The sequence below is a fragment of the Ctenocephalides felis genome, unplaced genomic scaffold, assembly GCF_003426905.1.
Source record: "Ctenocephalides felis isolate EL2017-DRISC unplaced genomic scaffold, ASM342690v1 CF-g0.4_SCAFFOLD_01886, whole genome shotgun sequence".
NCBI lineage: Eukaryota > Metazoa > Arthropoda > Insecta > Siphonaptera > Pulicidae > Ctenocephalides > Ctenocephalides felis.
In genome coordinates this window covers 110,784,212-110,809,940 of record NW_020538040.1, presented here as the reverse complement: position 1 = coordinate 110,809,940, position 25,729 = coordinate 110,784,212, and the positions used below count along the sequence as shown (strand labels likewise).

The 25,729-nt window shown below is 30.6% G+C and overlaps 1 protein-coding gene across 1 annotated transcript; it reads left to right on the top strand.

The window, feature by feature from the left end:
• Nucleotides 1-513: 513 nt before the first annotated feature.
• LOC113375703 (cuticle protein 8-like) lies at nt 514-25,652 on the top strand. Its single transcript, XM_026615646.1, has 3 exons — nt 514-589; nt 5,749-5,862; nt 25,522-25,652. The coding sequence occupies exons 1-3, from the start codon at nt 514-516 to the stop codon at nt 25,650-25,652; spliced, it is 321 nt and encodes a 106-aa protein (XP_026471431.1).
• The last annotated feature ends 77 nt before the right edge of the window (nt 25,653-25,729 follow it).

Here is a 25,729-nt window from a genome sequence, read left to right as displayed (position 1 = left end):
AGAGTTCAAAGGTTGGTTATTGCATTTGTTAACGGACGGTTTGTGTGTTTGCTTCAGAGTTGAAGGGTCAGAGTCCAGTTCCATATTGTTTTCATTTGTGTGCAGGTTATGTTGATTGCGTATTTGTTTTATTCTTTCGAGGTGACGTTGAACAAATTCAATATTGCTGTGTGAAGTATCATAAAGTACTTCGTTCGTTTCTACTAGCGGTAGTGAACATTGAAGTTCTGTTATATTATTATTTTCTGATGGTTCTAACATATTTACAAACTGTACGATTGTACAAAATGTATACCCTTACGAGTAACATTTGTTATGACTTTTTAAAACACTGCACTAATAATAGTGTATGTTTTTCTGAATACAGGGCCGGCCGTGGTCCCGTGGTAAGAACGTGGGCTAGCAAATCCTAGTCCCGGGTTCGAATCCAACCTCGGTCGGTTCGGTATCAAAGCAGCTTGATACCAAATTTTCATTTGAAATCATAGATTTCAAATATGATTTTAAGTGAAAATGGCCTTTCGTGGGCATTGCTGCATACGTATATGCAGAGTGTGCAATAGCTGCAGTGGCAGCATGCCTCTTACAAGTAAGAGGTACTTGGATTGTATAACTATACTCAGAATGAAAAAACAAGGACTCTGACTCTGTGCATCCATGACTGAGTTGTAGAATAAGTCAATACATCGACCTTCCGGAAAAGTTAAAATTCAAATATATGTAACAAAAAGGAAAAAAAAAGTAGTAAAAAACATGTAAATATGTTAGGAAAAAAAAGTAAAATGTATGTAATAAGTAAGAAATAGTAATATGTATGTAAGAAAAAAGCGTTAAGTGTCTTAAAAAATCTAAGAAAAAGTGTTAAGTATCTTAAAAATGTAAGAAAAAAAGAAGTAATAAAGTTTTTTTAAAAAAAAAAAAATCTCCTGTTTGAAATTTCGTGAAATCTTCGCAATATTTCGAGACAGACTGATTGTATATTGCTTAAAAAAAAAAAAAAAATACACTAGAACTAGATAATAACACTATTGCGTAATTTCACTTAAACTATTCCACTTGTACACTTGACAATATTTACCGGGAGGTCTTATCTGCTCGGTAGCTGACGAGCGACTAATATTAACAAATAAAACAAAAAAATTAATATAAAACTATTTTGAAATGATATTAACAATAAAAGCTAGTTATAACAATATCTAGTTTTTGTGTAGTTATCACAGCTAAATAAGCTGTCTTAACAAGTTTCTAAAATGATATTTATTATTATTAATTACATCTCACTTAGGAATAAAGAAATATTCTAAATTTATATAATAAATAATTATATAAACAAGTATACTAGTATCTAACTTTTAATGTTATTTCACGAGATAATTTATTAATATTGAGTATGGCATGCTCATAAATAAATAGTCTAAGAGCCAGTGAACTATTTGACTAACCTGTTTTCTCAAAACTAGAATTTTTTTTAATGATATTTTATTATCGGTACATTAAGAAAATACCGGTCTGGCAAGCATCTCGCAATTGCGTCATCATCCCTTGAGTTTTTGAAAATAACATTAAAATAAAATTTGTAATAAAAGCAAAACATTATACTTCTGTTTTCAAAATTTTTCTTCTGCTATTTCCATTTGAAAAGTAATATTAAATCGCGTAGTTCGATTAGCATATTATTACTTTTACACAATTATATAATTGTGTAAAAGTAATAATTAAATACTGAATATTTTTACTGCTTAAATACTAATGATATCACTGATAAATTTTGTACTCTAAAGTGTTGTTATTTCAGGCTATGGAAAAACAATATTAAATAAATGTATTTCGTTTCGTATATTTTTCGGTATATTTACGGCCAAAGATTCTCGTAGTTAGAAATCTGACCCTTTACTATTCAATAAATTATACATTTGAGCTATTCACACTTGAATACAATTTCATTGTTCTGTATCTTTAAAGTAACATTTTTGTATTTTCTGGAAAATACACAATGGTATTTATTTTGACTTTTATACCTAAAAGAGGTCATAAAACTGCCTGCGAGACAAGAAAGTGACCGTTTCCTTCCCAAATCAAAAACAACAAAAACACTAAACGCTTGTACGAGTTAACAGATTTAATACCAGTTTAGGGAAGTCGGATATGACAAATCCCGTGAGACAACTCCACTCGGATTCACTCCGAGGGAGGAGTTGTATCGGAGTGATAACTCCGGAGTCAGTTGCCCATCTCTAATACATACTCACACACAGTCATACACACACACATAAATAAATTGGCTAAATTTTTAAAAATTACAATAGGTGCCACTCCATTGAGTGCACAACTAATCTAGCTGAGGTATATATCGAAGGCTGAGTCTGGTCTTTATCAAAATTGATCTATCTTCCAATCGATTGGAACTTTTCTTTTGAGTCTCCTAGATCGGGGTTCTTCAATAAGATGTTTCATGATTTCATTGGGATGGGATTCCAACTTCTCAAAATGGCGATGACTGGTACTGCTAATTACATCTTTCACAAATGGTATGTTCAAGTCGTCATGAATAATTTTGTTACTGACATACCAGGGAGCGTTTACGATCTGCCTAAGAATTCTTGATTGAGCTCGTTGAATTGAATTAATGTGAGATTTTAAGAAAGCACATCCCCATAATTCCACACCGTAGGTCCATATCGGCTTTATTATTGTTTTATATATTAGTAACTTGCTTTCAATAGTTAATTTAGATTTGTTTCCTATGAGCCAGTAGAGTTCTTTAGCTCTATTTTTACTAGAGCTATTTTTGAAAGTATGTATATAAGTTTTATTGATGCATTTTTTGCACATACAGAACACTGTAAATAACCTTGATCTGGTGTTTCATCAGAAATATTTATCTGCAGAGTTGAAATAACTATTTATATAATTTATCTTTTGTAAAATTGCACTATTTACCTTAAATTACTTTTTTGTTTTTTTTCACACCTTAGCCAGCATTATTGTTGAGTTGGTTCTTTTTATCTCGCCCAGGTGTACACTTTTAAAGTGGTTATATAAAAAAGCTGTTGAATCTCACTCAAAATTAACATTACATTTTATTGAACAAATCAATAACGTATACTAAAATTATATTAAGGTCTTTTAAACTAAGCAACAGTGCTCACAACCTAACAAATTTACAAAAGAATATGTTTTTGTTAAAAGATTACCATTTATTTCCCGATAGCAAAGACGTAAAAATCAAGAAGATGACTGATTATACATGTTTTTCCCTCCACTTTTAATATTGTTGTTCAACAATGTCTAACTTCACCGGTTTTTGAGATATCGATGTTGGACCTTTTTACTCTGACCTTCATATATTACTATCCATTCTTCGATAAATTCATAGCTAGTCTTTAAAATTAATGAAAAATAACCATTAGTAAATTATATTTCACACTGCATTATCATATGGTTTAATTTAATACAAACTTCCAGAGCTGAAGATTTTTTTTTCAATTTGACTAACTGTGTCTAAAATGCATAGATTTTGGCATATCGTTTGAAAGGAATTCCTTCAAAATTATAAAACATTTGTCAAGGCTTAACAAAACTAGTTGTTATTGGTATTTTGCCTTGAAACAAGTTACATGAACTTCCCGATATGTGTAAATAATCGACTTTATCAATAAAAAATAAATTGAATTTTGAGTGATTAAAAGTATTCCAAGTGGATTTATTACACATAATTGAAAACGAACGAACACGTTAACTCGGAGTATTTTCTAAAAACAAATTTTCCAGTTACCGTAGGACTTATTAGTTTAGTATGTTCATTAAGAAAAGTACTCTCTCGTTATACCAAGTAAATCGTGTAATTTTAATTTTAACCAACGTCAAAAAAACTTTTTAAAATTAAACTACTTGTCATAAAACCGTAAATTTTCTGTAAGTTCTATAAGACCATGATATATATTGCCAAAAAAAGTTCCATTAAAATCGGCTTAAATTTTTATTCAACAGTTAATTACAAGAAAACGGCTCGGTAGATTTTCACCTAAAACTAATCAGTATTAGTCCCAACTAAGATATTACCTTTGGAACAGTTTTTGATTTTTCAAAATCGATTCGGTACTATTAGCTTAAATGTGGTCGAAAAGTTCAACACTTTTTTCCAAATTTCAAGAAACGGCTCGGCTGATTGTCGCACAAAACTGAGAAACAATAAACCGCATCAAGATACATCAAATGGCTTTTAAATTTCTGAAATTGGTTCAGTCGTTTCTGAGCGAACGTCGATAAAAGGTCTAATTTTGACAAACGCCAAAAAAGCCGACACTAATTTTCACAAACTTTGACGAATTTTTAAAATTAAACGACTTGTCGCAGGGACGTAATATTTAGTCTAGATCTAGAAGACTATGGTATCATAAAAATAGTCGAAAAAAAAATTAAACACTTTATTACAAGAAAACGGCCCAGCCGATCTTCGCCAAAAGCAAATCGGCACGATTCCCAAACAATATCTTTCGAACAGTTTCAAAATAGATTCAGAATTGCGGGCTAAAACGGCTTGCGGGTTTATAAAGAAACGGCTTGGCTGATCGTCGCGCAAAATTGATAAACGCTAGTCCTCGTCGAAATACATCAAATGGTTTTTAAGTTTTTGAAATCAGCCTAGCCGTTTTTGAGAAATCGTCGATTTACGGCAAAAAATCTGTTCACATACACATACACACACACATACCAACATACTTTTTCCAAATTTGGTCTCATTCAATTCGGAATGGCGTGAAACGTCGAGAAAACATAAAATTAGCGAATCGGATTTTTTTTATTAATACAAAAACTTCTCCTTCGGGAAGTTAATAAACATAGTGAATCATTTTTCTGCTAAACTCATTCTAATACTACTGGAACTGTTGATACGTTTAATAGAATGCAAGCTATATAATCAATTTTCAAAATAGTTTCTTTCAGAGAACTTGTAATGTTGTGCACTGTCATTTTTACAGGTGTATGTTCCAAAATTATATATTATCATCCAAATCTTATTATTTAAATTGTGGTCGGTTATTATAACTGGGAATAAGTTGTTCGACAAAATTTTCTCCTTTGATCGATTCCTAATTTAGGTTCTTAATTTAAATAACATAAACAAAAAAATATAATCTAAAAAATGTTTTATAAATACGAACGAGTATAAATTTATACAAATAAGTTTTTTCAGAGCACCGACTTTGAGAAATATGATTTACAAAAAGTGCTATAACGCCAAAAGGTGCATTTTCATATTAATATTTAAAAAAGTGGATATTTTGAATTTCTAATAACACCTGCAGAATCTTAATAACATTTTTGTGTATAAATAAAACTACAAACAAAAACTACTTACTACAATCAATTAGTATTCATCTAAAACATCTTATTAAATATAATTGAACATCTGCCAAAACCATTGAGCCGTCGTCCATTGTTTCAATTTAAATTACGCTATGATAAACACTTTCAAATTAAAAATGTAAAGTTTATACGCGGTTTTGAAATAATATTACTCCTTTTCCACAACCTATGGAATAGCAATTTTTCAAAAACTAAGACTGTCCAAATCCGTACAGCCATTTTAAAGTTTTACCATAACTAACAAATTACCAAGCTCCATTTTTATATATAAGATAATTTTTAATCACAATATTTTTGGTATACTTTTGCTATATATAAAATCATATTAATGATATACTTATGCTTTAATATAAAATAGAGTATATTATTATCCCTAAGATAATGTTTCATTTCAGGCTCATCCTAAATATTCGTTCAAATACGGAGTAAATGATTATCACACTGGCGATGTCAAATCACAACATGAAACCAGAGACGGCGATGTTGTAAAAGGTATATTTTCATGGATTTATTTTTAATTATTATGAACACAAAAAATATTTTTTTTTATTCATAGTTTATTTAGCAATCAGAAATATACAACAATTCTATAAGCAAAACTGAAAGCCTTATATTGTAATAATGACATTATCTTTTTATGTGGTTATGCATTGTCCAGCGGCCAGGTTCTCTTCAGCCTCCTTCTCTGTCCAGTTTGTAATAATTTGTGCGCTAATATGTTAGGATGATTTTCTAGTTTGTTTTTTGTTTTGATGCCTGAAGTCTTATTGTTTTGTGAACACGTGGAGATCATATACCGTTTTGTTAGTCACATACCACGGAGAACCTAGGATCGATCTAAGGATTTTAGTTTGTGATTTGTGAATAATTGCTACGTTGGATTTTGAAGCGCAGCCCCATATGTTCATATAGGTTTGATTATAGTTTTAAGAAGCAGTTTGTTTTCTACTGATAGTTTGGATCGTCTGCCAATCAACGAATGCATTTCAGCTGCTTTTAGAACTATTTACTCTTTTTTTTTCATTATATGTTCTTTCCAGCTCAGTTTATTGTCAAGATGAATTCCAAAGTATTTAACCGTTGTTTTTTGTGGAATTTCTACATTATTCAAAAATAGCGGTGGACATTTCTGATGACATAATAAAAAAGTTACTTGAACTGATTTTGATTCGTTGATTTCAATTCTCCATTTTTTGTCCAGATTTCTAACATATGGAGATAATTTTGTGTAAGGTTGGAAGCTAAAATCGAATTTTTGTGCGTGGCCAACACTGCTGTGGCGTCTGAAAATGTAGCCAACAGAGAATTTGTTGTTATTGGTAAGTTGCTAATGTATGATATATATACGAAGGGACCAAGTTTCTTTTGGTACTCCTGATAGTATTTTATAAAGTTCGGTTTTTACTGTATTTATTTTTACTTGGAATGTTCTATTTTCCAAGTAAGATTTCAGTAATGAGAAATACTTTTCTGGTGAATATTTTTTTATTTTGTAGAATAAGCCTTCATGCCACACCTTGTCAAAAGCTTGTCAAATACCTAAAAATAGGCCGTTACAGTAATCCTTGTTTTCTAGAGCTTTGTTGATAACGTGTACTATTCTGTGAACTTGTTGTATCGTTGGGTAATTCAAATTGATGTGATGGAATCCAGTTATCTATTGGTGTGTCATTGTTAATTCGCATTAGTAAGATTCTTTCCAGTATTTTAGAAACTATTGGTAGTAGGCTAACAGGTCTATAGGAGGATACACATGGCAAATCCTTACCAGGCTTGGGTATAATTAGTATTTGAGCTGTTTTTAAATTTTTCGGCCAGTAGCCATTTCTGATGATGGCATTAAAATGTATGTTATGAGGACTATCACTTTCCTAGGAATTTCCTTCAGCATCTTGCCTGTTATAAGATCAAACCTTGCAATTTTTTTGAGTTCAATGCTACTATTTGGGAATAAACTTTCTTGGGTCTAATTGGTTTTATTGTTTGATGTTTCTCAATAGACATTTGCAGTTTATTATCCATTTCAGAATCATCTGAGTTGTCCGTAGGCTGAAATACAGATGCAAGATGTTCAGAAAATAGTTGATCTTTTTCTTCATCACTTTTTGCCCATAGAGTATTTGGAGTTCTTCTTATCGGTGGCGCTGGGAATTTGGTTTTTCTATGCTACGTATTGGCTTCCAAATTGAATTATCTGTTCTAGATAGGTTGAAGATATACTGTGTAAATTCTTCTTGTTTGATTTGCTTTATTTTCTGTTTAAATTCCCTACTTAATTTAATATATTTATTTTTGTCGTCTGGCCTATGGCTTTTCTGCCATTTAGATCTGGCACGCCTTTTTTCTTGTATAAGGATTTTGATTTCCAGGGAAACGTCCTTTTCTGTCAGCATAGGTTTAATGTCTGAAGTTGCATCCTGAACAGATGATTGCACATTCCCAACCAATTCATTTATAGTTTTTGCAATGTTTTCGTTTTCTTGGAGCCTAGTTTTTAGATTTGTACAGCCATTCAAGTTATTTCTGTATCTCTCCCAGTCAGTGAATCTATTTTGTAGTTTTAAAACTTGTGCTTTTGGAACCATTGTAATTCCCACTGTTAAAATAACTGGTGAGTGATTCGATGACAGTTCGAAGCTGGGTTTTATGTCAAGAAATTTTTCGTTTATATTATTAACGACAAAAATTCTAGTAAATCTGGAATTTTAAGTGGATCCGAAGACCAGTATGTAGGGGATTCTGTTGACTGAAATGAGTAATTGCGTTTAGTAATAGTGTTAAGAAATTATTTCCTTTTGCTGTTATAGAGAGAACCCCACATGGTATGTTTACAGTTGTAGTCGCCTCCTGCTATGAATCTAACATCCAATTTTTTAAAGAAATCTTCGAAGTCAGACCGTTTTATACTATGACTAGGTGAACAGTAAACCGCTGCATTAGTATTATATCGTATAGTTGAAGTTTAACTTTTATTATTGTGGCTTGCAAGTGATTTTCCTTATGGGCAAGAATAATGATCTGATTTGCTTTTGACTAATATCGCTGAGCCTCCGTAAGCATTACCGTCCGGATGATTGCATTGATACGTTGTATAGTTTGGTATAGTAAAATACGATAAGTCAGTAAAGTGTGTTTCACTAATCAGTAATCACTAATCAGTAAAATGTCAATGTGGTTTTATTTCAAAAATGTTATGATTTCTAGTTTATGCCGTATTAGACCGTTGGCATTCCACAGATCTATTCTTAAAAACTGAGCCATTAATGATTCAATTTGTTTATTAAAGTAGTGAGCATATTGAGAATCATGCCGTTTTGATGAATTTGTTGATTGAACATTGTTTATTTTTGCGTATTTCAAGAATTTACTAAAACTCTTTTTCTTCGATCACTCAGGTTGTTAGGTTATTATTTAACCTTTGTCGCTGTGGACTGTATTAAAAAACTGATTTAATTTTATATTCTGTATTTGTTGCAGTTCTAATCACAATAACTGATGTATTATTAAGTATTAATGAAGAAAAATATATTTATGCGTATAGGTTAGTTACATGTGTTTAAGTCGGCTTCACTTTTAGAACAGAACAACTAGTTCCTTTAAAACACTCCGCTACCCCCTCTCTACCAGGGGTAGCAACCATTCCGTATAAAGCTTAATGCTCTGAAGTTTTGTAAACTTTCATGGCCAATATAATAAAATGAAAAGACGTCCGAAAAAACATTTTTTTGAATTCATTCAAAAATTCTATTATTATTATTATTATTATTTATTTATTCATTTATTTATTTATTTACTATTATTATTATTTTTTCTTTAATATAATTATAAATATTATTTTTTAATTTTTTTATTCATTATTATTATTGTTGTTATTATTTTTATTATATTTTTTTTCTCTTTCTCCTTTGTGTCACAATAGCTTATAAGATAAATTATATCTTGATTGCTATAAATAAATAAAAAAAAAAAAAAAAAAAAAAAATTCTGAAAGATTTGGTTTAACAAAATCTAATGTATTATGGGAATCTCCACATCGGGAACATACATGCGGTCTGTAGCAATATTTTTTGTATGACCAAATAATTGGCATATTTTGCACTGCACTATTGTTTGATTATCATTTGATGGTTCGATGCGAATTATGTGGTTGTTCAGTTTTGTAATTGAGTATATGTCTTTATTATTTTTTGTTAGGTTCCAGATCCAGATAAAAAGATTTAATGGTTCTTGGTTTATAATATTTGTTACATTCCTAACATTGTGACCTAATGATTCAAATGCATTTTTCATTTCAGTTGTGTCGGTTGTGTGATGTATATATCTGATCACTACCTTGTAGGCCCGCTCTTCTCTTAGTTGATAAGTGTGATGCCTCACCTTGGTTATACGCAGATATCTAGCTAGTGCTCTAAATACATCGGAATTTGTGCAAAATATTTTGACCACATTGTCCTTTAATGTACGCACGTGATAGTCATTCGATGATATAACAGTGCTTATTTCTAGTAGCATGTCGTTCAGATTGTCTACGTCATAGTATTATTTTCTTGAATATTGCTGTTGTTGTTTTGTAGCGTACTATTGTTATTTAGCGGTGCAAATCTGTTTTGTGTGATGATTGGCGCAGCGGAAAACTTGCATTTTTTGCTATTGTTTTGTGTTACTGACTTAGTTCTTGGGACTGGCTGCCAGGAGTACTGTGGGATAAATTCAATTGAATCTTCCATATTTTCTGAGTGCGAAGTGTTCACTATGGTTTCTGAGTTAGATGTTTCTGCCATATTGTTGATGTTGATTGTCATTTCATTATTAAAAGAGATTTCGAAGTCAGAATCAGTCATCGATGTATCGAGCAGTACATTCATATCCCCGAAGGGAATGAATTCGCGAAAGATATTATGTCACTCCATGAATTATGTGTTTTATGTAAGTGTACATAAATATAAATATAATGGCACTGTATGTATTCAATAATCAAACTGTAACACGACTTGTATTTGAATTTTTGATGTTTACCCATCGGCTGTCGATGTAGAACTGAACACAAATATATGAAACAAAATTTGCTTTTTATATGTTTTTTGCATAAAATAGGTTTACAATATATTTGTAAGATATAGTAGGGCAAGGCACAAAGTCCAGTTTAATATTTGAAAATTATACTGTAAAAACCAAACAGACTAGATAAAAAAATAACACATATCAAACAACTATTTGACTATGTTCAGTAAAATTTACAGCTAATTCATAATTGTAAAACTATATTATTTTGCTATTTTGCATTTTACCCCATAAGCGGGATAAGTTATTATAATTTTTTAAAAACCGACTATTTCATTTATAATTTTAAAGAGGTTTTATTGAATATTAGCTACATTATTTGCTCAATGCAGTGCAGTTTATTTATTAAAGTTGAACATCAAATTTCAAAATCATCTAAATATGAATTTTCAAATGAAGTAAACAGATAAATTACATTTACTACTCTCTCAACTCTTCATACTATCTTAAATGTTGCTTTTGTTGATATTTTTCTTTAATGTATTTTTGTTTATAAAGTTTTTAATTGTATTACATACAACTTTCGTATGGAACTTTGGAGTTTGAATAACTATTAATTTAATTTATCTTTTGCAAAATTGCTTATTTTATATTATTATCTACTAGCTTCTTATTAATTACACCTCGCCAGATTTTATACTTTTTTCCCAAACACGAGTAATTTGTTCTATAGGTTATGTAAAAACATCTAATAAATCTATCTCAAAAATAACAATACATCTTATACAACAATTAAATAATGTCTACCTAAATATTATATTTAGTAGTAAAAAGTAAACACATAGTAAAAAGATTTTGCTTCAAAACTGAAAGCGGCAAGACGATGTTTAGTTACAAATCTTTTGTCTTCACTTTCAAATAATTTTGTTAAAAAATTCCTAACTTTACTCGTTTTTGAGATAATGGTTTGAACCTATTTACTCGCGGGTCTTTAAGCTCCGCTCTATCACACTCTTATACATGACACATTAAGTCAATTGTTTTATTTTAGGTTCAAATTAGAGAGCAATCATAGCTCATAAAAGATATATTCTCTTGCTGATTTAGTTTGCACTTATCCATATGGCACAGCCTGCTTTATAATTATTTTTATATATTCACAATAAGTGGGAACTGTCTGATAAGATTTTTATTTCCATTAATTACAATCCTTCCAAATTAAGAGAGTATTAAGTAATTGATTTGACATCTTATTATAGGGCCTGCTTGTATGACAATCCATTAGCTGTTCTATTTTATTTCTGACATACACGACTGTACTTAATAGTACTTTTGACTTGATATTTTTATATACTGCTATGTTGAAACGGAAGGCGAATTTCTCTTGAAGTAATAAGATTCTTGAAGTTAATGAATAATACGTAAATTGCATGATATAAAACAACGTAGATTTTTAATTATAAAAATTATTCATCTTTGAGATGATATAAATTTGTTGTATTTATCAACAATTTAAAATTGAATCATAAGAAAAATTAATTTGATCAGCATATCATTTAAATTATTATAGAGGAATTCAATTTGATAAATAAGTTTATTGAATTCGTTGATATAACATTGAGTTTCAGAATATCTATATTTGTTTTTGAAAATAAACACATTTTTGAGAACATATATTAAATATTTTAAATTGTTGATTTGTCCGTCCACAACATTCATTGTTCATAAAATTCATTTTAAAAATTATCTTTCAAATACAACAAAAAACCTGAAAAAAAATGAACGCAACCGCTCTATGGTGTTAATAATTTTTAATAATAAAAGTCAGAAATGTACTTCTCGATTCCAAAAATATCCGCATACACTTATTGCAAGAACGTGAAATCGACAATATTTCAGTCGCATTAAAGTTGCAATAACTATGAATGCATACGTTTCGGTCGGCATGTATTATTTTTAACGACTTCAGTATGAAAATGAAACCGATGACGATTAACTTTCATCCATTGGAATTAATATAAGGAAGTTGTAAAATTTATGTTCTGTGCTGTGTTAATTGCATTTAGAACAAACATTAGAGAGTTTGCTAAACTCAAAGTGTTAGTAATAACAATGATGATTAACCTAAAGCCGGCCACCGACGATACTGTATAATTGCGCAACCTGTAACTTGCACAAGTATTCTGTAGCGTCTGTGGGGTGTTTTTTGCGCAACTTGACAGACTGGTACAAGCGAGTAGACATGGGCACTTTTCGATTATTATAATTGCGCAATCATTTAAGTTGGCAAGTTCAATTGTAGGCCGCGTGTGGCAGCACATGTCCCGTTTTTGTTTTACTTTTTACCGAATACATAATTCAAATGTATGAAGTTATCAGTATTTGAAAGTATTTAAATTAGCAAATTACTCTTTGAATTCTCTTCTGATTTTGTGAATATAAATAAATTATAAAATATTAAATGAAATATAAAATATTAAATAAAATACAAAATATTAAACTTTAAAACTAGTGGGGCGCATGGCATCGTGCCGTAAGGCAAATTTCTGGAACTTTCCGTACCGTAACGAAATGTTCGGGGAATATTAAATGTTATTAAATAGAATATTATAACTACTGGGGTGCATGGCATCGTGCCTTAAGGCAAATTGCTGGAACTTTTTTTTTTTTTTTTATTTATTTTACATGGCTGTGGATCTTGCGATCATTACGCCAGTTACAATTTTACATTATTGTGCATTTATACATTAATTCTACTATTATCTAAAAAACTATATAAAATTTTGTATAAATCTACATTATTACTAGATATTAGGATTTGTGTGTTTACTGGAAATATAATATTCTTTTCCTGCAGTCTCTGATACATAATTCTTCTTGGATTCTCATACATTCTGCATTCCCAGAATATATGATCTATTGTCTCCGGTTCATCACCACATTGGCATATATAATCTTGGATTATTCCCAACCTCCAGAGATGAATCTTGCACATTGTATGCCCCAGCCTTAATCTTGTAATTGTTGATACGAAATTCCTACTGCTTGTACCATTTTTGAACCAGGTTGTTTGAGATACATTTTCTTTTGTCAGGGCATAAGTTGTACCCTTGCTCTTTGTTGACATTGAGAAGTCTTTTTGCCACGCATCTATGCTCCGCTCTTTGATTAAATTTTTCAGCTCCAAAGCAGGTATTTTTTCACATTCTACTCCAATTTGACCAGCTTCTTTTGCAAGGGTGTCAGCAATCTCATTACCTGTGATACCTGAATGTCCCCTGATCCAAGTCAATATTAAAGAATTTATGCCATTATTTATTGTATTCATTTTATTTATAATTTCTATTATCATGTCATTTGATCTTCTATTTGGATTCGCTATCGCTGAAAGACATGCTTTGCTGTCACTAAATATAATTGTTTTAGTAATGTTTTTCTCGCACGCATAATTTACAGTACAGTATATAGCCACCATTTCTGCTGTGTAATTAGTCGCATAATTTGGTAGCTTGATTCTCTTGCTAAAATTGTGATATGGCACAAATATTGCGCAACCACAACTGTACCCTACCTTAGATCCGTCTGTGTAAATGTGTATATATCCTGGCCATCTTCTCTCCACATTATTTTGAAATTCTTTATTTTTTGCGGTATCATTCAGATGTATCAAGTGAGTTAAATTCATATCCATTACTATGCGATATTTAATTGATGTGTATTCATTAGCAAGATGATAAATTGGCATCTTTTTATTCATTATTACATCATCTTCGTATGGTTTCAGCTCATAAAAACTATTTATCAAAGGTGGGATTGGTCTATTTCTCCAATATATCTTGGTAAAATGTAGCTCCGCTAATACTTCTAATTGTTTGGGTATATCATCACATGCTCCATTATATTTTTTTATTAAGAATCTATTTGATAGAATCTGTTTTCTAATGCTTAGTGGAGGTTCACCTGCTTCAGCTATTAATGCATTCGTTGGAGTTGATCGAAATGCCCCCAAACATGTTCTTATCGCCGAATATTGAATCCTGTCCAACTTTTTTTGGATATTCGTTGAGAGTGCTCCATATATAAAGTAACCGTAATCTATTTGTGATCTTATTAAACTTCTATATATCTTGAGACAAGTTTCTGGGTGAGCCCCCCATTTCATGCTTGTTATTTTTCTGAGAATATTTAATCCTGTTTCACATTTGCTTAATATATCATCTACATGCTTTTTAAAATTCATTTTCATATCCAAATTGATGCCCAGAACTTTAATATTTTCTTTTATTTGTATCTCCTGACATCCTATCCTTATTTGTCTCCTAGTATGTTCTTTTCTATGCCTGGTAAAAATAGCTGCAGAAAACTTATCCTGTGATAGATTCAGGTTATTGTCCAATAACCATTTTCTGCTTTCCTCGATGGCATTGCTCATTGATGAAATACATCTATCTATAGTTGGACAAGATACATACAGATAAATGTCATCTGCATATTGCAATTTTTTAACATTCATTTCTGTTACTACTTTAAAGTCTGCCATGTATATATTGAACAAGATGGGGCTCAATATTGAACCCTGTGTGAGACCTTTGTTCATAACTCTAGGACCAATTAGACCGGATTCGGTTCGAATGTATAATTGTCTAAAAGATAGTAAATTAATTATCACATTAATTAATTTGAGTGGTAAATTCAAATGTTTTAATTTTTTCTCCAGTATATTGTGATCTACATTGTCATACGCCTTTTCTATGTCCATCGAGACTATCAACATATATTGATTATATGAGTTGGATATATGTATATCATTTGTTAATTTGCTCAGTAAGTCCAACGTACTTTTCCCTCTTCGGAAACCAAACATGGAATTATTTAAGACTTCTTTGTTTTCAATATATCTATCTATTCTCTCTTTTATAATTCTTTCAAACGTTTTTGCTATGCATGATATTAAGGAAATGGGTCGATATGACTCTATTTCCATTGGTCTTCTGTGTGGCTTGATACATGGAACTATTATAATTTTCCTCCATTCTTCGGGAATCCAATTATTTGTTATGATTAGGTTAAATACAGTTAGTAATTCAATTTTCATTTCCATAGGCCAATTTTTTATCATCGTATACGGTATATTGTCATACCCAGGGGCCGTATTTTTCCTCTTTTTTAATGCATCCTCTAATTCCTCTAATTTGAAATTCCTTGTCAGTGCGCTTTCTTCACAATATACTCCTATATTTTCTTTACGGTTGTCTGAAACAAAGTCTGGTGCATAATTTTGTAATAGTAATTGCCCAAATTCTTGTTTAATTTTTTGTGTTGTGTTTGTAATGTTATTTTTGTTTTTAAAATGTTAAATTTTGTTCCAAATTACTGCGGGACTCATGTTATGATTGATGGAGTTAATAAAATTCAGCCAACTTTCTTTTTTCTTGTTTTTCAAAAACTTTTTAGTGCATGCATTGATTTTTTGGTATTGTATGAAGTTTTCGTAATTACAATGCTGACGCATCTTTTTATATGTTGCTCTTCGCTCTGAAATGGCTTTTTCGCAATCTTGATCCCACCATATCGCAGGCTTAAAAATCGGTCTCTTAATTTCTTTATATTGTTTTATATTTTTCTCTGCAGATTTTTCGGTAATCAGTATGATACGTTTATATCTTGCTGTTATATCGTCTGAGATTTGTCCTGTTTGGATGTACTTCATAATATCTCGGGAGTATCCCTGCCAGTTAGCAAATTTTATATTCCACTTTTTTGTAGGGCGCGTTCTTATGACCGAAGGCACCTTCATCTCCAAAGTTATTATTATAGGCAAATGATCCGATCCCAATACTTCTTGGCATACATCCCATTTAATAGCATCTATAAAATTCCCTGAGCACAGTGTTAGATCTATGTTTGTAGCACTCCTGTATTTATTTGCTACTGTAGTTGGACGTCCGTCATTAAGAATTAGTATTGCGTTGTCCTCTATAATTTCATATAACATATTACCTTCCCTGCTATTGTATTTGCTACCCCATGCCATATGATGACAATTAAAATCGCCAGTAATTAAAAAACTCGTGTTGATTGTTGAGATTGTGTCCTTGATATCTGAAAAATCTAATTCTGCTCTAGTAGAGCAGTAAACTGAGAGAATGCAAAATGGAATATCTGTTTTAATCATGGCGGCGCATATTTGTATATTCTCATTATTGTTGACTGAAGGAAATTCCTCACAATTTATGTCATTTCTAACAATGATTGCTGCTCCTCCATATCCATCTTCCCTGTCTTTGCGAAACATTCGATATCCTCTGAAAGAATATTGATATTCAGGTTTAAACCACGTTTCCGTGAAAGCCGCGATTGAAATTTCATTCTCATAAAGGAAATGTTCAATACTGGCCTTATTAGCTGTAACAGATCTGCAATTAATTTGTAGTATTTTTATTTTTTCAGTCATTTATTTGACATATATTATTTTTGTCATCTATCCATATCTTTAATTAACTCTTTCAGAATTCTTAATGTATAGTCTTTTTTCTTGGTAATGTTCCGAATTATTTCTTCAATTAGCTTATCAAATGGTATTTCAACTCTCTCACTATTGTCATGAGAGGAAGATTTCTGTTTTGTATTAATATTGTATTTAAATTTGTACCTGCTCCGCTCCTGTGTACTGGGCATATTTTCAATAGTTTTGTTATTATCTCTAATATTTGTTGTATTTATGGAATTGTTATTTCTGTGTGTCTGTTTAGATATTGTTGCTGAAGGCTTTGTGGTTACTAACTGTTGATTTACTACTACCTGTTTTTCCAGCTGCGTATTGGGCAATTCAGGAAATTTCATTTTGTTTCTAATTTCTATGTCTGGTCTTATGATGTTGGCATATGTTCTGTTGTTTATAAATGCCCTGGCTTCTCTAAAACTTATATTATTTTCGTTCATTTTAGTTTTAATTTTCATATGAAACAAATATTTTTCACACTTTTTATCTATGGCTTGATGCTCCCCATTGCATAACGCACATACCGGATTCTTTTCTTTATTTACACAATCCTTGAAACTGTGTTCTTGTGCACAATAGCTGCACCTCGCTTTACCTTTACACTGGCTGGTCACGTGGCCCATTCCTTGGCATTTAAAACATTGTGTCACTTTGTTGTAAGTTTCGACCCTGCATTTGACAGCGTATATCGAAACACGGTCAGGTAAACGTTGACCTCTGAACGTTATCACGCATACCCTTGTTGGTACCAATGCATTGTCTTGCTTCTTTCTTATTCTTCTAATATCTAAAACAGGAACTTCTGATTTTATATTTTCCATAATATCTAACTCAGTCATTTCGGTGCCGACGTCATATATAACGCCCTTCCTAATCATCATAGAAATAGGTATATATGCCTTTAATTTCTTTTCCATAAATAGTTTCTCATTAATTATTTTATTGGCAGCGTCATATGTATTAAACGTAATTTTAATTCTGTTAATGCCTATGGATTTTATTTCTGTAATATTATTTTTATATTGAGGTAAGCTGCTAAATAATATTCTGCCTAATGTCATTTGATGTACTGCATTTTTATCTTTGTCTACTGATTCAACATATATGGTAAATGGACCCATATCATTCTCGGAGTATTTCATTGTTTTGTAATTATCGCCTTTTATACTTGAGATCATATCCTTATATTTATCATTATTTTCATTTTTACTTACATTTTGATCATTATTATTTTCGCCTTCTTCCATTTCTTCTGCCCAATTTTGTGTATTATTATTTTTATTAACTTCACTATCATTAACTGTTTTATTGTTTGGTTGTTGCTTCATTGAATTTCTTAACATATCATGATTTATTTTTTTAATTGCCTTACTTTTACTATTTATTTCTTTTTTATTCACTTTAGTTAAATCACTTTCCATTTTATTAATTTTGCTAATAGCATTTTTTAACGTTTCCGATGTTAATAATCTACTCGTATCACCTGCTACACTTATACCGATTTTATAAACACTGTCTATGTCGTCCGACTGGCCGTCGGCTTCGCCGTATGGCCCTGATTCCATTATGTAATATTAGACGAATTAAATTTGTTTTCGATTATTCCACGATCTGTACGCTTCGAGAGCTCAATACCGAATGGCTGGAACTTCCCATACCGTAACAAAATGTTCGAGAAATATTAAATGTTTTCAAATAGATTATTATTAATATTGTCACATTTTCTAATATTTATAAGAATTATATAAACTGAATTGCAAATTTAAAATTATTTGTTCAAAGTATATAAGAACAGAATTAAATTTAAAATCTAAATTATTTTCGATATTCAAAAAAAAACATTACTTGAAAAAAAATTTTTTTTGAAAAACAAAATTTGAAACAAAAATTGTTCTCCAATTATTTTGTTGAAACAAGCAGAAAGTTCTTTGAATTATTCAAATCGGACACTTAATTCTCTTAAAAACTGCAATTTTTTGCACATTTAGCTCTGTATCATCGAAATGGCTGGACCTGTGATGAAAACTAATCACCTCTTCTCCTAATCATTACAAATTGAATGTTTTTTAGATCATTTAAATCAGATAATCCGTTCTCTTAAAAACTCGATTTGTATTTTCTGTATTCTTTGCTTCGTATCTCCGTAACGGCTGGACCTGCCTTTGCCAAAAATTAATCAGCATATCTCCCTATCAACAGGAGTCGAATGTTTTTTGAACCATTCAAATCGGTTGATTCGTGCGCCTGAAAACATGGACAAAATATTGCAGATATGCAAAACACACACACACACATCCATTTTTGCTGATGTATGCCAAAATGTTCAGAAATGTTCAAAACGTGCAAAATGCAAAAATTTTCATTTTTGATTTTCGGCCCATTACTATATCTACCCTACGGGAAGTTAATAAATAAATGTATAAATTAATATAAAAGGTATATTTTTGGTATATATATATACTAACATCCAGTAATTTCTATCGCAAACGTGAACTAAATCAACACTTATGTCAACATTAGTTGTTATAATAACTCTCCTGTATCAATAAGCGTTTCCATAAAAATCTTCTTTGTTTAAGTTTGTGCTTGTGCTTACAACGTAAATAATTTCAGTTATTAACTTCCCAAAAGAGAAGTTTATGTTTTCATCAAAAACTCCAATTCGCTAAATTTATGTTTTCTCGACGTTTCAAGCCATTCTGAATCGAATGAGGCCAAATTTGGATAAAGTATGTGTGTGTGTGTGTATGTATGTAAACAGATTTTTTAAAAGTCATTTGATGTATCTCGATGAGGACTAGCGTTCATCAATTATGCGCGACGATCAGCTAAGCCGCTTCTTTGTAAATAGCAGAAAAGTGAAAATTTTTTCGTCCACGTTTTAGCTCGCAATTCTGAATCGATTTTGGAAATTCAAAAATTGTTCGAAAGATACTAGATGGAAATTATGCTGATTAGTTTTTGGTAAGGACCGGCCGGGCCATTTTCTTGTAATAAACTGTTGAAAAATTTTTTTTGTCGATTTTTGTGAATTTTTTTGACGGGCGATACCATAGTCTAATAGATCATACAAAAATATTACGGCGATACGATATTAAGTCGTTTAATTTTAAAAGTTCATCAAAGTTTGCAAAAATTAGTATCGTTTTTTTTTGGCGTTTGTCAAAATTAGACCTTTTATCGAAGTTTGCTCAAAAACGCCTAAACTGATTTCAGAAATTTATCGTTTGTCAGTTTTGTGCGAAGATCTGCTGAGCCGTTTCTTTGTAATTTGGTAAAAAGTATTAAACTTTTCGTCTACATTTAAGCTCATACTACCGAATCGATTTTAAAAAAACAAAAAGTGTTCGAAAGATATTAGGTGGAATGATACTGATTAGTTTTAGGTGAAAATATATCGAGCCGTTTTCTTGTAATAAACTGTTGAAAAAAAGAGTGCGCCTAAGGTTCACACGCTTTGATTGCAGTAAAACTTTTTTGATATTGTACGAGATTGCATTTAAGTTAAAAATAAATACATCATATAACAATTTGGAATAATTTTCATCAGTAATATGGTAACACTCGTAATTCACACATTTTTTAATGTCAATCATTATACATATTTATATAATAATTAATTATAAATTTATAATGGCATTAAAAATATTTATAATATTTGAAAACAATAATGCAATTACAGTCATACTTCAAATACGACATGATCGGTTTATCATTGGAATTAGCATCTAGAACTTATTTATTAGAGAAATAAAGTAATTGCTGATTAATAAATTTTATATTATTCGTTCACACAGCGGACAGCTGTAATATAACAATCTTAAATAATTTCATTAACACTAGCAATGAATAAACTGCACAGATGTCCATTATAAAGTATATATGTACGAGTATATAAATGTTACACAGCTACACAAACTATTGTTGTGCCTGATCTCTGATTTAGAGTAATAAACCTGAATATCAAGTTATTCTTCATTATGTATAAAAATATGCAACTTTGCAATACTTAATAGCCATCATAAACGAAAAACATGTAGACTTTCTCTAATCTTCCAAAAGTGTCTGAGATATAATTCTGAAAAAGATATATGTTTGGCATGTTAGAATAAAGCTGTACTGCTTTAATATTTTGTAATATCTATAAAAATGCAGATAAATATTATGTTAAACAACGCCTAAATAAATATTGTTATCACAATTTCACTTGTCATTTAATTGTTATATAGGTATATAAAATCATTACATACTTAATCTAAACTGGACCTAATGCTAGAAATGTACCCACCAACGATAAAATTACTTCATAATGATTTTAATTGTATGTTTCATCACAACACGTTTAGATACATTGTATGTTACTACAGACCTTTCGAATTTAATTAATTTAAAATATGCGAATGGCAAAGCAAGACTCCTGAAATTTGAAGATTTGGTAATCGTAGTGCGAATATTTGTCTTATACATCATTTTGAATTAGGTATTATCGTTTAGGAAAAAAATCAAATATTCACGTATTTGTCGTAATAATTTTTTTAAAGATTTAAGAAAGGATTGAAAGGAAGAAATATTTAATGATTGAAAACGAATTCATCTGTAAGCTGGTCGATTTCATGGACAAACAAACCTTAGTAAATTTAAAATACTAGTAAAACATGCTTAAGTTTATAAATATAGACAAGAGTAAAACACAGTTTAAATAATGGATTAACTTAATGACAAAAAATTTAAAACTACTTGTTTTAATTGTTGAAAGTGATTTTTATATTAATATATTTAAAACTGCTTATTTTCAAGTTTTTAAATTCCTAATACTACCTAGTAACATCTCATTTTCATTCTTAAAAATATTAGAAGAATTTACAGATTTTATAATAATGTATTTGAAAATATTTAATATTCTTCGAACATTACGGTACGGAAAGTTTCAGCAATTTGCCTTAAGGCACAATGCCATACACCACTAGTTAACTTCCCGTAGGGCGAGTTATAATAATCGCAAAAAATCGAAAGTGACAATTTTTATATATCTTTACGTTTCAAAACCTTGTGAATATTTTGGCATTCCTTAGAAAAAAATGGATGTATGTGTGTGTGTGTATGTTTGTGTGTGTATGTGTGTGTGTGTGCGTGTATGTGTGTGTTCGGATACAAATTTTTGTCGACGATTTGAGTAATTCAAAAAACATTCGATTTGTAATGATAAGGAGACATGCTGATTAGTTTTTGGCGAAAGCAGGTCTAGCCGTTCTGAAGATATGGGGCAAAAGGTGCCAAAAACGATAACTCAGTTTTTAAGAGAACGGAGGGTCCGATTTGAAAAATTCAGAAAGCATTTTACTTGTATTAACAAGATGAAGATCTGATCAATTTTTTATGATGGCAGGTCTAGCAGTTTCGGAGATCTAGTAAAAAAAGTAAAAGAAAATGCCATTTGGCGGTCAAAAATGATCATTAGATATATGCACATCAAATTATCAGATATTTTATAGAGATTTTAACCATAAGTATAAATTTTGTTTACATTCCTATGGTTTCGCTCCAATGTTTATCCGTTGGACGGCGACGCGGCGCTTACACGTTTTGATATTTCGTACCTATACTTTTAAAGCAGTACGCTTACTATGAAAAAATGTTCTGAATGTCCAAAATATTTCAAAACTAGCTGTAAGTGGAATTCTGTCTTAAGGCATTAAGGCATCGTGCCTTAAGGCAAATTGCTGGAACTTCCCGGACCAAAAATTATTTTTTTAAAAACGATTAACATTTTTGAAAAAATTTTACTTTGAAAAAATAAGATTTTTGAGAAACTATAAATTGGATAAAGAATTACGTTTTTTTTGAAAAAAAAATTTAAAAAAAAATATTTTGACATATTTTGGAAGATTTTCAATGCAATCGTACTGCTTTAACTGCATAGAGACCATTTATAAAGCGCGTAAGCGCCGCGTCGCTGTCTAACGGATAAACATTGGTACGGAACCCATAGGAATGTAAACAAAATTTATACTTATTGTTAAAATCTCTATAAAATATCTGATAATTTGATGTGCATATATCTAATGATCATTTTTTACCGCCAAATGGTATTTTTTTTTACTTTGTTAGATCTCTGAAACCGCTAGACCTGCCTTTATGAAAATTTGATCAATTATTCATCTTGTCAATACGAGTAAAATATTTTTTGAATTAGTAAAATCGGACGCTCCGTTCTCTTAAAAACTGAGGTACCGTTTTGCGCACTTTTTGGCCCATATCTTCGGAATGACTAGACCTGCCTCCGCCAAAAACTAATCAGCACGACTTCTTATCAATACGAATCGAATGTTTTTTGAATTATTCAAATTGCTTCATCCGTGTTCCCGAAATCGTCGACGAAAATTTGTATCCGCACACACGTACATACACGCGCGCACACACACACACGCACATACATACATTTTTTCTAAGGTATGCCAAAATATTCAGAAACCTCTGAAACGTAAAGATACATAAAAATTTTCATTTTTGATTTTTTTGCGATTACTATAACTTACCCTACGGGAAGTTAATGAATTTTTCTTCAAAAATTCTTTTTTTTTTCAAAAAAAAGTAAATTTTTGTCAAAAATCTAGTTTTTTAAGAGTATTTTTTTATGAAAAATGTTAATCTTTTAAAAAAAAATAATTTTTGATACGGGAAGTTCCAGCAATTGGCTTTAAGGCACGATGCCATACGCCCCACTAGATTAACTTTTTTTATTACCTTCTCGTAGGGTAAGTTATAGTAATCGCAAAAAAAATCGAAAATGAAAATTTTTGCACATCTTCACGTTTTGAAGGTTTCTGAACATTTTGGTATACCTTAGAAAAAATGGATGTATGTGCGTGTGTGAGTGTGTGTGCATATTTGGATACAATTTTTCATCCACAATTTCGGGCGCACGAATTAATCGATTTGAATAATTTGAAAAACATTCGATTCCTATTGATGACGTGTTGATTAGTTTTGGAAAAAAACAGGACTAGCCGTTTCGAAGATATAGGGCAAAAAGTGCCAAAAACGGTAATCCAGTTTTTGAGGGAACGGAGCACGCAATTCGGATGATTCAAAAAACATTTTGTTTGTATTGACGAAGTGATGAACTAGTAAAACTTTTTGGAATGCAGATCTAGCAGTTATGGAGACGCAGAGAAAAATGTAAAAAAACGATATTTGACGGTCTAAAAATCATTAGACCTTGCGTGCTCTTCACATTAAATTATCAGATATTTTATAGATATTTTAATAATAAGAACAAATTTTGTTACAAATTTTCATGAGTTCCGTACCAAGATTTTTAATTTTTAAAGTTCACTTATACGGCTCAAACAAATTTCAAAACCTTCTGATTTTTTTTTTCAAAATTTACAAAAATATACAAAGTCTTACATTACTTTTCACTTTAAATATGAATTTTAAATTTATAATTCAGTAACTCTTCACATTAAATTATCAGATATTTTATAGATATTTTAATAATAAGAACAAATTTTGTTACAAATTTTCATGAGTTCCGTACCAAGATTTTTAATTTTTAAAGTTCACTTATACGGCTCAAACAAATTTCAAAACTTTCTGATTTTTTTTTCAAAATTTACAAAAATATACAAAGTCTTACATTACTTTTTACTTTAAATAGGAATTTTAAATTTATAATTCAGTAACTGTATATATTTCATATGCTTTATTCTACTCGTAAAAAATATTTCCTCAGCTAGATTCATTCAGCATTTCTTCTTAATGTAAACAGTTTCAAGTGTTTCGAGTGATGAGATCGTCACTGTATATTATATGAATGAATAAATATATAGTTATTACAATTATCTCTTTGAAAACATTTAAAGCAATTGTTATTAATCATCGATCAATATTTATTGATTATTAATTTTTTTGCTCGAATATTTGATTGTGGTGCGGGAATTTCCAGCAATTTGCCTTAAGGCACGATGCTATACAACACTAGTTTGTATTTTAAAAATGTATTTTATTTAAGTATGGACGTCAATGGTAATTCGTAGCTACCTACGAAACACAAAACCGAATATGCTCGGCGTTGATGCCAAGCGCGGCGTTTCCAAACTTTTATAATTTTACTACGTATCTTAATCTTACAATATTTCTGTATATTAGTTTAGATTAGACGATAAATTTTCTCACAATACAAAGTTTTATCAAAATCTTAAAAAAAAATTCAACAATTAATTACGAAGAAATATCCTGGCCGATTTTTACAAAAAAACTTATCAGCACGAATTACAATTGATGTCATTCGAAGACTTTTTAAATTTTTCGAAAATCGTTTCAGCATGTTTTGTGAACTCGTTGAAGAAAATTTGTGCACTTTTCTGCAAATTTAAAAGGAAGGTCTCGGCCGAAATTGCAAGTTGAAGCCGTTTTTGAGAAAGCGTGAACTAAAAATAAAAATGTTCACAAGCACAACACTCATACACACATATTTTTTATATTTGGGGTCAAAGAACACTAATTCTCTTAAAACGTCGAAAAAACAAAGCTAGACAATGGATTATCGGATAAAAACTAGCATCTTCTTTAGAATGTTAAAAACTTGCACGAATCAAATATTCACTGACAGAAATTAACATTTTAAAAATAATTATTATTTTCAGGTCAATACTCGTTAGTGGAAGCTGACGGTTCCGTCCGCACCGTCGACTACACCGCCGACAAACACAACGGATTCAACGCGATCGTTCACAGGACACCGGCACATCACGATCACGGAGAAGGACATTATTAGAATCGACAAAAAATCCGACTGCTACCAAATAATTTAGTTGATATGAAAATTCAATATATTCTGTATGCTTGTTAGAC